This window comes from Grampus griseus (assembly GCF_964374135.1).
Source record: "Grampus griseus genome assembly, chromosome: 3".
Classification (NCBI taxonomy): domain Eukaryota; kingdom Metazoa; phylum Chordata; class Mammalia; order Artiodactyla; family Delphinidae; genus Grampus; species Grampus griseus.
The window spans coordinates 125,134,795-125,147,593 of record NC_139019.1 but is presented as its reverse complement, the minus strand read 5'-3'; the positions used below and the strand labels follow the sequence as shown (position 1 = coordinate 125,147,593).

Below are 12,799 nucleotides of genomic sequence, written 5' to 3'. Positions count from 1 at the left end.
ATAATAGTCGATACACCTATTTTTGGTTTGGGATAATAATTGTTAAGTTCCTATTTCAGCTGACAGCCTGTCTTCCTCCACCAGAAAGGTTAGAAAAAGTCACCTCTGGCTTGAATTGCCTAATTACAGCAGCAGGGTACATTTGTATGGGGTTTATGGCTTAAACACGGTGCTTTTACATATCCTATTTCAACTAAGCAGAAGCTATGGTAATTGATGACAGTGTGGGCCAAGAAAACATAAGCTAAGAAGGTCAACAGAATTTGAAATTCTAAGCAACAAAAGAAAATGTTTCATATAGGTTAGAAGGGGCTATCATTTGCCTAGACTAGAAGAACATAGATAAGCAGTCTTAGGAGTTCAGGTCAGATTCAGGGTCCAACAGGAAGTAAGGAGGGTCTGGAAAGTCTGATAGGTAAGTAACATTTAAATAGGTCAGTTGGCTTTAGAATCTGAAAGGGGGAGAGGCAGAAGTAATTAACACTGGTGAGGCAAGAGTAAGCAGCATTGTCCAGGAGGGATGGCTGGAGGTAAATAATTGAGGTCAGGTAGCCAGGATCTGTGAACAGCTGTAGAGCCAGGGACTACAGGGTTTGAGATTCAGACATGGAGGAGATGGGTGTCAGCCCTCAAAAGTGTGTGGGAGTTCAGACACAGCTGGAAGTCAGAACCCAGACCATGCTTGAGCACCAAGTTGTGTAACTTTGACATTGAGAGATCAATTGAGCTGCAGGTGGGCTGGGTCAACCAGCTGGAGGGGGATGATTTAAATCAACCCTACTTCAACTGAGGTAGTGACTGCTAATATACTCCCTATCCAGATTTAGAGCAGGCACCAGGGTCTGGAGAGGACAGGCTAACTGTGAGAGTGAACAGGCATACTTTATAGAACACTGATATGGATCTTAGGGAGTTCTCAAGAAGTCACCACACCTCTCCAGAGCTTCAGCTTCATCACACACAAGATGAATATAATAAGAGATGCTTTACCTATCTCTAAAACAGGTAAGGAAAGGCACAATTTAGTGAATGAGAAATTACTTTATGAACTGTAAAGGGCTCTATAAGCATAATTTGACATCTTTGGCTTTGTGGATTAGGGGCTTACAATCCAGAGTTTTTTTGTTTGTTTTGTGTGTGTGTGTGTGTGTGTGTGTGTGTGTGTGTGTGTGTGTGTGTGTTTTCCCCCAATCAGGCCCTGGGCTCTGCTCATTGCAGAAAGTCTTTGCAGTGGTGTTAGGCTTGGCCAGCATCAAATGGAGCAGTTATTCCATTTTCTGTGATCAGCATCAGTGCTTCCCAGCATTATCATGGAGAGATGAGAGTTAATAGGATGTGTTCTTAGGACCTGTTCTCCTCAGGAATGGCAACTCAAGCATCTAGAAAATTTAGTCTCACAAAGAAAAGTAGATCACTCTAGTGAGTAATAATGAGTCATTGGGAGCAGGGTTTCATGCCCTTGCTAATGAACAATGCAGGGGAAGAGAACAGAGGCTGAGAAAACAAAGGGACAGAGAAACTGCAGGAACTCCAAAACACTAATGAAATTCTTCCAAATAAAAAGTAGCCTACCCAGGACTTCCCTGGTGGCGCAGTAGTTAAGAATCCTCCTGTCAAGGCAGGGGATACGGGTTTGAGCCCTGGTCCAGGAAGATCCCACATGCCGCGGGGCAACGAAGCCCGTGTGCCACAACTACTGAGCCCGTGCTCTAGAGCCCATGAGCCACAACTACTGAGCCTGCGTGCCACAACTACTGAAGCCTGTGCGCCTAGAGCCCATGCTCCACAAGAGAAGCCACCACAATGAGAAGCCCGCACAGCACAACAAAGAGTAGGCCCCGCTCGCCACAACTAGAGAAAGTCCGCGCACAGCAACAAAGACCCAACACAGCCAAAAATAAATAAATTAAAAATAAAAGCCTACACCAATATCCCCGAATGCCATGCATGATAGTGAGTTTCCAGGAATTAATAGTTTGAGTTATTAAAATAGAAATTAAAAAATATAATTTGATTATCTAAATATTTCTAGGTCACACAGACTGACCTGAACAAGATAATGGGGGTGAAGTGGCGAACACAGGGGAAACCTAGGCATTTCAACTTTTATAGTGCCTTTCAAGGCCTGGCCTTGGTAAAGTTTTCAATGTGTACATGGAACATCAATGATTTGAATTTCCTCCCTGTCAGGACATCTCTCTGGCGTTTAATTATTACACTGCAGAATGTTCATTACAGACAAATGAGTTAAAACCTCAGGCATTATTTCAAAGCAGCTCTGAGAGGGAGTGGTGGGGCTAGTGTACACAGTATTAGAAGAGGATATGAAACAAGTTTTGCTTGATTTTCACTGTTGAATCTCATTCCTTGCCAGGAATACGACTGTGCTGAACAGTAAAATCGTTTTGTGCTTGCCTGTATGAGAATCTAAGCAAGGATTTTTTTAGACTGAAAGGGACCTACAGAGATCATTTAAGTGAGGTCCCTCCCCCACCTGCAGGGAGAATTACAGCCTTTCTTAAATATTTTAAAAAGAAGATATTTCCCAAACTCTTTTAATTTGGGAGTGTCTTCTAATTTCTAACTATCTATCTATTGCTATGGTTCATTGTTAAGAGAATCCGATTTTCCTGACAAGTATTAAGAAGAATGGGTGAGGATCTGCTCATCAGAATTTTACATATTATCTGAATTATAAGAAGCTATAAAAGGCAAAGAGCATGTTAATGTCTTCCTTTTACTTCAAAATACAGGAGTCATCTTTAGTATATAGTACAATATTTTTTAAACCTATAAAAAGCTTTAGAATCTGACTTCTCTTTTAGAAGATTACAATATTGAAGCCTCAGAAAATGCTTAAGGTAGAGTCGCAAATAAAATTCAGTTTTTCTGAATACTTAGGTCAGGATACATTTCCTTACACCATTTAACCTAGCTCTTAAATACCCAAATAAAGGGATATTCCATCTGGTTTCTCCCCTCCCACCCCAAACTACTTTTTAAGAATAAAATGTGTCCACTACTTTAGTATTGCTTCCAGGGGCTCTTGCTTTAAGTTTAGTAAAACTTCCAGGTCCTCTGCTACTCTAAATGAAGATGGCAACATTTTATTTATATATATATATAGGTGGCAAAGGAGGCATTCTCGTTGAACAAAGTACAGTGAAAAGCCTAACTCAAGCATTTAAAATATTTCTGGGGCTTCCCTGGTGGTTCAGTGGTTGAGAGTCCGCCTGCCGATGCAGGGGACACAGGTTCGTGCCCCGGTCCGGGAAGATCCCACATGCCGTGGAGCGGCTGGGCCCATGAGCCATTGCTGCTGAGCCTGTGCGTCCCGAGCCTGTGCTCCGCAACGGGAGAGGCCACAACAGTGAGAGGCCCGCGTACCACACACAAAAAAAATATATATATATATTTCTGTAGTAAAGTCTGTGTTAATCTCAGTTTTGGAACAGTGACAGTTTGAATTCTTCCCCATCTCTAAGACCCCACACATTTATTTTTGTGAGAATACACTTTTATATCTATGGGAATACTTGAGCTCGTGCAAAATATGAGAGATTTGAGCACATATGAGATTATTCTGTTTTTCATACTAAGGTAACTATGTTCTTGGTTTTGAGGGTCCTTTGATCCCCATTCTCTTACAGGAAACTAATTTTCCCCCTTCCTTCAACTGAATCTACATATCTAAAGAATGCAATTGCTTCATCAATTGCTAACAAATGTTAGCAACTGTTAGCTGTGTCCATAAAAGGGACATTTTAAATCTTATTAGCACACCCCTGTAAACCACGGATTTACAAAATACTTGAGATTTTGAAATGGGTGGGGAAGGGAATAGGGGAGTTGCAAATAAAGCTCTCTTCTAATTAAGTTTATTAGGTTTTACAACAATGCCTGGTCAGTAAAGATAATCTAACAACCTCTTTCAAGGACAGAATGAAAGGATAAAGATTTAAATTTGTAAAGATAAATCTACGTAATGAGAAGATAGGATAGCTCATGAATATGGGTTTGTTCATCACAAACTACCAAAACAGAATCAGTTGTTGTTTATGATACAAGGGATTTTAAGACCTTAGCATTTCTAAAAATATATCCTAACCAATTAATTTCTGGATGTGGGCAAAGATTTAGCTATAGGAATGTTCACTGAAATTGTTTATACTAGCAAAAGTTTGGAAATAACTAAAATACTCCATTGGGATTGGTTAAATGTTGTTCTGTCAATATGATACATATTTAATATAGAGATACTAAAAATGATATTTTGGAAGATTACTTAGTTATACGGAAATATATCTCCAACAAATCATTAAGTGAAAAAACAGATCTCAAAACTGAAAGTGCACTATGACAACCTGTTGCAAATTTTTTTTTTTTTTTTGCGGTACGCGGGCCTCTCACTGCTGTGGCCTCTCCCGTTGCGGAGCACAGGCTCTGGACGCACAGGCTCAGCGGCCATGGCTCGTGGGCCTAGCCGCTCCGCAGCATGTGGGATCTTCCCGGACCGGGGCACGAACCCACGTCCCCTGCATCGGCAGGCGGACTCTCAACCACTGCACCACCAGGGAAGCCCCAACCTGTTGCAAATTTTAAGAAATAAAATTAAATATATGAAAAAAAAATGTGTGTGCACACATATGTACTGATAAGTATACATACACTCAAGATACACACAAACACACAGAGAATACACATAGAAAAAAAAGACTGGACACATATACAGCAAATTGTTAACATTTCGTGATTATCTCTAAGAGATTTTTGTTTCCTTTTTTTCTGATTTATCAAACTTTCTAAATTTTTCAAAGGAATACTTGTCACTTTTATAAGGAAAAGAGCAGTCAACATTTTATGTGTAAATGACTATTAAAAGATCATTGGGTAGCATACATGTGGAACTTATCAACTTTAGAATCTTGAAGGCATATGGTTCAAAAGCACAGATATATATGTTCAAAGAATTAAATTAATCAAAATAAATTTATGGTTAATGACCCCATAAAAGGTAAGAAATGTTTTCAGAATGTCTCAAAAGTGTTTGAAGTTGCTATCGTAGATGCAGCAATATACTTTCACAAAACCTTGTGAATAACTCAGAGGGGGAGAACAGGAACTGAGACAAGAAAGGAACATAGAAACAGCTGTCACTGTCAAAGACTAGTAAAAAAACTTAATGGATTATCACTCTGATACAACAGGACATTTCTGATGTTCTCATGTTTTCAATCACTTCATTAACTGGCTTATCTAATACTGATCATGCACAAAGCTGCATAACAGTAACAGTTAAACAACATGTGAAAAAGCATTTGACATAGTCTCTGTCATTCCATTTTTCTACTTATTTGTACCAAACAACTCCAGAGATGGGCAGACCACCTTTGTAATTTTCTTTTCTTCCTTACTGCACCTATCTATACCTCTTAAGCTTGTCCTTATCATTTTACTTAAAACACACTCTGCTTTCCAGTGACCTTTCCTTGGGTAAGCACTGTGGTTTAAAAAAAAAAAAAATTTCAATTCATCTTGATCTCTCTTTGAACACAAGTAATCAGTGGGGCATGACTGTCCCAATTTACCTTCTACCCTTTCCTTTTTCTCTTTATTTTAGTTAGAGGTTGGGGTTCTAATCCTTTCTTTGACACTAAGATCTGTATGATCTTGGGCAAGCCACAGTTTGTCCTAGCTAGGCCCAACTGGTATGTGTGAAAGCACTGTGTAGATTGCAAAGCATTTACAAACATGATTTTTTTTTTGCGGTACGCGGGCCTCTCACTGCTGTGGCCTCTCCCGTTGCGGAGCACAGGCTCTGGATGCGCAGGCTCAGCGGCCATGGCTCACGGGCCCAGCTGCTCTGCGGCATGTGGGATCTTCCCGGACCAGGGCACGAACCCACGTCCCCTGCATCGGCAGGCGGACTCTCAACCACTGTGCCACCACGGAAGCCCCAAATATGATTATTGAACTAGATGATCTCAATTTCTCAAGGTCTAAAATATTTATTCTATACTTTAAATTATATTTTTGGTGAATTCAGCTGGTCCAGGAGTCAGGAATTGCATTTTGGCACATTGCAGAAGATTCCCTCCATTACAGTAAAGCTGCTGATGATTCAAAACAACAGAATGGGGAATTCCCTGCTGTCCAGTTGTTGGGACTGTGTGCTTTCACTGAAGAGGACGCAGGTTCCATCCCTTGTCGGGGAACTAAGATCCCACAGGCCGTGTGATACGGCCAAAAACCAAACCAAAACAAACAAACAAACAAAAAACCCAGAATGATTTGTAACCAAAAACAGGTTCAATTACTGAGGCCGAAAGTTACCACGAATAATACATGATTTTAAGGAGAAGGCTGAATTCGTAGCCAACACCTAAAATCCCCATTTTCTACATTAGAAAACCCAACTTTTGCCCTTCTTAATCTGATAAATTTAAATCTTAAGATTTTCAACTGAAATCACATTTGAAAAGGCTACTACCACTCATTTGGCATTTTAGTACATTTTGCTGGATATTGTCAATGGTGGAATAGTGATTACAGCAGGCAGGAAACAAGTGAGGAGACACACCAAAACATACACATAAAATCATAGACTCTCAGAGTTAAAAGGGCTTCTAAAAGTGATTTAGATTAGTGAGTCCCAGACTGTGGCATTTCAAAAACTTATAAAAGTTAAAAAAAAAAAAAAATGGTGGGGAGGACAGACATAAAGTATCAACTTTTAGTTTTGCCAAACAAGGATATCAACAAAACAACCATCTACCATCAGGACCATATTATAAAAGGGCACTTCAACAACACATATATAGGAAGATAAAACCTCATAATAACGTGTAATTTGAAATTAGATAAATTAAAGAAAAAACGCATTATACTTCTCTTTTCTAGTTATCTCATGGAAAACTCGATTTGCCCCGTCCACGCAGACCTCTGGGAATCCCTAATCTAGTCCACTCCATGCACACCATTACCCCCCAACCCCGAGGTGAGCATCTGTATCCTCACTACAACAACAAAACATCCATTTAAATGTATACCCCACCCCTTATAGGGAACTCCTTAAGCTGAGGAATCCATTAAATTTTGGATGGCTGTGGTGGAAAATCAGCAGAACAGTAGCTATCTCTGAAAACTTGGAAACTTCAAAATGCTTAAACTTGACTTTTTTTTTTTTTTAAGACCAAACTCTAACAGCAGAGAATTTTAAGTAGGCCAGACATGCTTTAGAGTCACCAAAGGAGACTGCCTAACAGTGTTGATTTGGGAGTCAGGTGGCCTGGGTTTTGGTAGTGCCTCAAAACTTCATGCTAACCCTGAGTCTTTTCCCTCTGTTTTCAAATTCAAGACATTTAGGTCAGCGCTTTATGAATACAAATATTTAAGCCAGAAACATGTAGGAATTCCAGTTATCTTCCAGGATGAACCCCATTACTAACTACTTCATCAGCTTTCAAACTTGCAGTTAAGTCTACATTTTTTCCGGTTTTAATGAAATTATTTTATTTGGGATAGATTTTGCTTAAATTTTCACAACTGAGGTTTTGATTCACTCATTTATCAGGGTTTGATTCATATTGCAGATGATAGCATCAACACAGCTTTCTTTTGTGATCATCATTACTACCAAGCCCAATTTGCCCAGGTCAAATTTTGTAAACCAAAATGTGCTCAAGATTTGATTCGTTGACTAATTTTTAGTAAAATTTTAAACATTGTCAATTTAGTAAAGTTTTAAACATTGTCAATTTCATTTTGTAAGTTATTTCTACCCTATGTTTTTGGGTCAACACTGCAGTTTTCAACACGACCAAAATAGGATTCTTCAAGGTTTCTTCTGCGGGGGGGCGGGGGCGAAGAGGATAACTTTCATATGGGCAGTTTTTTCACGGCAGTAAATCTTATTTTCTATTCACCATATACTGGCCATTAACATTACTCGAATATGTTTTTTTTCTCCCTTTGGGAATCAAATATCATCAGTGGGTAAACAACACAAAGACACAGAGCTTTCCCTCTTTTTCCCCCTCCTGTAAAAACAGGGAATCCAACACTCCGTAGAGCGCAGAACTCTAATAAGACTAATCAACTAGACTGCTAAAACAGGGAGCCCTGAACAAACCCAGCCCGCACAGGGTTGCTTTTCTCTTTCTCTCCACTAGAGGCGATAGCCTCTTTCAAAAGAGAAATTGAGCTGGAATGGGCCGGTTGGGGGAGTAGCCCCCGTAAAGACCAAAAGGTTAAAAACCACCTCAAACAAAGAGCAAAGGTCAATACCCAACTCCCAAGCCCTGACGTATCCATCTTCCACGGAAAATGAAGGTGACTCCTCCATAACATGTTCTCGAGACCTGGGGCCGCGTGGCCTTTCAGAAACCAGGCGGGTCTGAGGTGACTAACAGGTAGTTCACAGTGGAACAGCCAACGACCGGAAGTGGAAATGAGCCCCGGGCGGGGATGAGGAGACGCCACGGCACGCTTGCGCAGTCAGCGGGGTTGCAGTACGCGTGCGCAGTTGGGCGGTGACGGGGTGACGCTCGGAGCGTGGGCCGTGACTCTCACGGATCCGGTCCCGCCCTCCCTTCTCGCTGTCGACCGTCCGGGGCTAGCGCCCGCGATCCTTTTCCCAGAGTGCTCTGCGCTGTGAAGAAGCGGCTCCCGAGCACTGGGGGCATTTTGTGTTGGCTGGAGCCGGAGTAACAAGATGGCGGCGTCGGCGGAGTGACAGGGGTCCCTCCGGGCGGGAGCCGGCGGCAGTGGTGGCAGCGGTATCGCCGCCCTAACTCACCGCTCTGCTTTTCCAGCCCGCGACGTCGCCGCGAAAGTGAGGCAGCGGCGGCCGCCAGAAGCAAGTGGCCCAGCCTGGTTACCGTGAGAACCCCCTCAACAATCTGCGGCCTGACAGAAAGAAACCTGACAGCAGCGGTGATTAGGTTCTCCTTGGCCGACTCTGGGCCCTGTAACGCCGAGAAAAGAGCCAGCATTTTCCTGCCGCCCTCCGGAGCCTTGCTCCGTGGACGAGCCCTAGAGGTCTCCCGTTCTCCCCTTAGAGGTGTCGGGGCTTAGCCCCAGCCTCCATCTTCGTCTCTCAGGATGGCGAGCAGCAGCGGCTCCAAGGCCGAATTTATTGTCGGAGGGAAATATAAACTGGTACGGAAGATCGGGTCTGGCTCCTTCGGTGACATTTACCTGGCGATCAACATCACCAACGGCGAGGTAATCACCTGGGGTGGGGTTCACGACTACGCTGCGCCTGCCCTCCCCCCTCCCGCGAACTGTTCGGGCCTTTTCCCACCGCATGCCGCACTGGGAAGTCCAGAGGGAGCCAGTTTTCCTGCCTTAGGAACCACCCCCGCTTTCTTTCCCTAAAAGGGAAGAACCCAAGATAAAGGTTGGGTGTACTAGGAAGTTTCCCAGCTTGTTAAAAATACACCTTAATCGAACTTTTAAAACCGTCGTTTAAGGTGAGGACGGCAAAATCCTATTCCTGTGATCCCCATGTTTTTCTATCTATATTTTTAATTCTGCCGGCGTTTTTGTTCCCATTAGGACAGCATCCGATCGCCTGGTTTCTTCATAACCTCTCATTACGTTTTCTGGATGAATCGTTTTCCTGCACTTTAGAGGACGTGCCGCTTTCGTCACTACCCCCTGAAGAGGCCTTTGAGGCTGGTTGCCTCGTTTTGTAATTACAAAGAGAGCCTTCTTTTCCCAGCCTCTCACTTCCACCTTCTAGTCGAGAGTTGGAGCTTTGCTCGTGTTTCCCTCTCTTTTCCCAAATGACATTGAATCCATAAGGATGTTGATGCCATCATCCCCTCTTTCCCCTGCAGGAAGTGGCAGTGAAGCTAGAATCTCAGAAGGCCAGGCATCCCCAGTTGCTGTACGAGAGCAAACTCTATAAGATTCTTCAAGGTGGGGTTGGCATCCCCCACATACGGTAAGAATCCTTAAGCAAATAGGCGATCCTCTGAGGGAAGTATGGAAACGGGGAAGATGTGTACGAGGCAGGTGATAGGGCCAGCTGAATCCGGCTGTTGGTATTTGAGTTACCTGGGTTTCCTGTGAAGCGTAAGTCACCACAATCACAGAGTAAATTTTAGTTTGCCAACTTAGTTTAGAATGTCAGTTTGTAACACTCTGCTGCAAAGCTTCCGTCATTCTTCCCGAGGCTTTCATTTGCGGTTAAAGTATGCGGCTCATCTTTGATCCCAACGCGGAAGGGTTGCCTGCTGTTTTCTTTCCGTCTGCACCTCAGATGTTCTTGGGTTTGTCCGGTGAAGTGGATTTGAGGGTGCCGAAGTCACTGGGCTGGGCCAGTTCGGGTTGCTATTGGAGCTGGCTTGGGAAATGGCTGCTCTTTTGTTGTGTTTTTGTTCCAACATGTCTTCCTCCTCCGCTTAGAAAATGGCGGAACGACGTGACTCAACCGCATATTCCTGCCCTTTTCTTTGCTTGAGTTCATAAGTTATGCTTCCTTGAGACCCTCTTTAGCAGCCCTGAGTTGATTAAACCTTTGAAAAGCCAAGAATAAAGCTGCAGACAGTGGTGGGGTTCAGGGAAGGAGATGCCATAATGACAGTCTGATCTCTGCAGCAGATGCGATGTGAAATTAAATTTACTCTGCAATATCTTTCAGAGTCTTTCCAGAAGTGTTAATTAAGTCTGTAAAGGATGGTAATGTTTGCTACATTTCAGTCTGTGTACTAAATTTTGTGGGAAATGGCAAAGGCAGTTTGAACAGCGCTATGTTGAAATTGACTCAGTTGTATTAAAAGAAAACTTAATCGTGTAACCACAGTTTGACAAGTAACTTTAACCTGTTGAGTTACTTGGTCAGTAGCTCCTCACATCTGGGAAATTGTGGCTTTTTTGGGGAGATGTGATATTGGTGAAGGCAAATAGTAATCAGGATAAAAGATGACCAGATGAAGACACTGGGTTCTTTTAAATGGTTAACTTTAAAGGATTTTAGAATAGTTTGATTTTTGAGATTAAAGAGCCTCTTTCCAGAGTAGAGACTAAAATATAGTTTAAGACTCAACCATTTTCCAACAATTACTCAAAAATAACATTTGCAAAAAGATACGGAGGTAGTTGAGAATTAACTGGAATGGTATTTACTGTAGCGTGTTTTACTATCCCAGCTTTTATTCCTCAAATCTTGAATTAATGACTGGGTTATATACATTAATTCTGATGTGGAAACAACCGGAGTGATACTATCCTTAAAAATTTTCCAATGCTGATAGACATTTTTAATGGAGAAATTGAGTGATAACGATTTTCTATTGGTTCAAAGTCAAAATAAATTATTAGGAAGAAAATTCCAGGTTTATCTTATGAGGTAAAGATTAATGTGAAATCTGAGATAATCCAGATTTGAGATTTTTAATGGTTCTCATCCCTTTAAAAAAAAAACAAAACCCTGCTGTGTAGGAAAATAAATTTGTTATTGTGGAAAAGTGAAAACCTTGATTAAAATATCTAGCTTTTTTCTTCACAAAATAAAAAATATCAATTGCATTCACCTAAAATTTTTAAATTCCTTTCCCTTTGTATTTACTTTCATCTCTCCACCCTGGATCTCGCTGATTTGCTTTCCATCACTAGTTTTTCCTAGAATTACATGTAATTGCAATCATACAGTATGAGGTCATTTGTGTCTGACTTCTCTAACTTAACGTAATGCTTTTGAGATTCATCTGTGTTGGGAGGTTTTATAAATTTCACAAATCAGGTTGAACTTAATGTATTTGAAATCATTTTCAAAAAAGCAGTAAGGGCTTCCCTGGTGGCGCAGTGGTTGAGAGTCTGCCTGCCGATGCAGGGGACACCGGTTCGTGCCCCAGTCCGGGAAGATCCCACATGCAGCGGAGCGGCTGGGCCCGTGAGCCATGGCCGCTGAGCCTGCGCGTCCCGAGCCTGTGCTCCGCAATGGGAGAGGCCACAACAGGGAGAGGCCCGCGTACCGCAAAAAAAAAAAAAGGCAGTAAGCATCTGGCATTTTCAGTGCTAAACGCAAATTAAATACATGCACTTTTATTTGGTAGCTTTTATTTAAGGACAACACTGATACAGACCAACAAGGGCAATAGTCAATATACTGATTACACACATCAATAAATGAAATTGACTTGTGAGCAAAATTCTAAGAGGTTGAGTGCAGAGGGTGTTGTGGTAGTTATAAACTGGATGGAGCTAAAGAGGTTAACCTGACTTTCAAGTTAAGACTTCCTGGGAGAGGAGATGGGACTTCAGGATCTGGCTCTAAGGAAGAAAGCTTGGTGAACTGGTTGGGGAGGGCATCCAAGAGTAAAGTGTGGCTTCTGGGAGTGGTCTCTAAGGCAGAATGTAGTAATTGCATGAGGGTGAGGAAAGAGTAAATTTGTTTTAGGAGTAGTAGAGTCCAGGTACATAGAAACAAAAAATGGATCATTGGTTTTAAAGTACAGTGTGAGAGAACTGTTTGTCCACTGAAGTGGAAAAGATAAGGACTTACACAAGCTTTCTTTATTTTGGGTGGCAACATCTTCCCCTTTGCTGTTTGTTCCCCACTATTTCCACATCAACTATATATAGTATACACTTAATAAATATTTACTTGGGAAATATTGAATTAAATTATTCAGCTTAGCTAGATTAAAAGGGCAGTCTCTTCTGTTACCCATTGTTTTAGAAATGTTGACACTAATTAAAAATTTTTAGATTTGCTGCATTTATACCACACTAATATCTCCCTCCTCCCCCAATCCACCCCACACCCTGCAATTTTCTTAAAGATACTATG

At 41.9% G+C, this 12,799-nt stretch overlaps 1 protein-coding gene across 3 annotated transcripts in view; it reads left to right on the top strand.

Moving 5' to 3' along the window:
• Positions 1 to 8,651: 8,651 nt before the first annotated feature.
• The window catches only part of CSNK1A1 (casein kinase 1 alpha 1), a 48,906-nt gene continuing 44,758 nt past the window's right edge, over positions 8,652 to 12,799 (top strand). For all 3 annotated transcript variants that reach the window (XM_082651945.1, XM_082651944.1, XM_082651943.1), the window contains exons 1-2: positions 8,652 to 9,225; positions 9,843 to 9,949. In XM_082651945.1, coding sequence (XP_082508071.1) covers positions 9,103 to 9,225; positions 9,843 to 9,949 — 230 coding nt within the window. In that variant the 5' untranslated portion in view covers positions 8,652 to 9,102. The remainder of the gene's footprint in view (positions 9,226 to 9,842; positions 9,950 to 12,799) is intronic.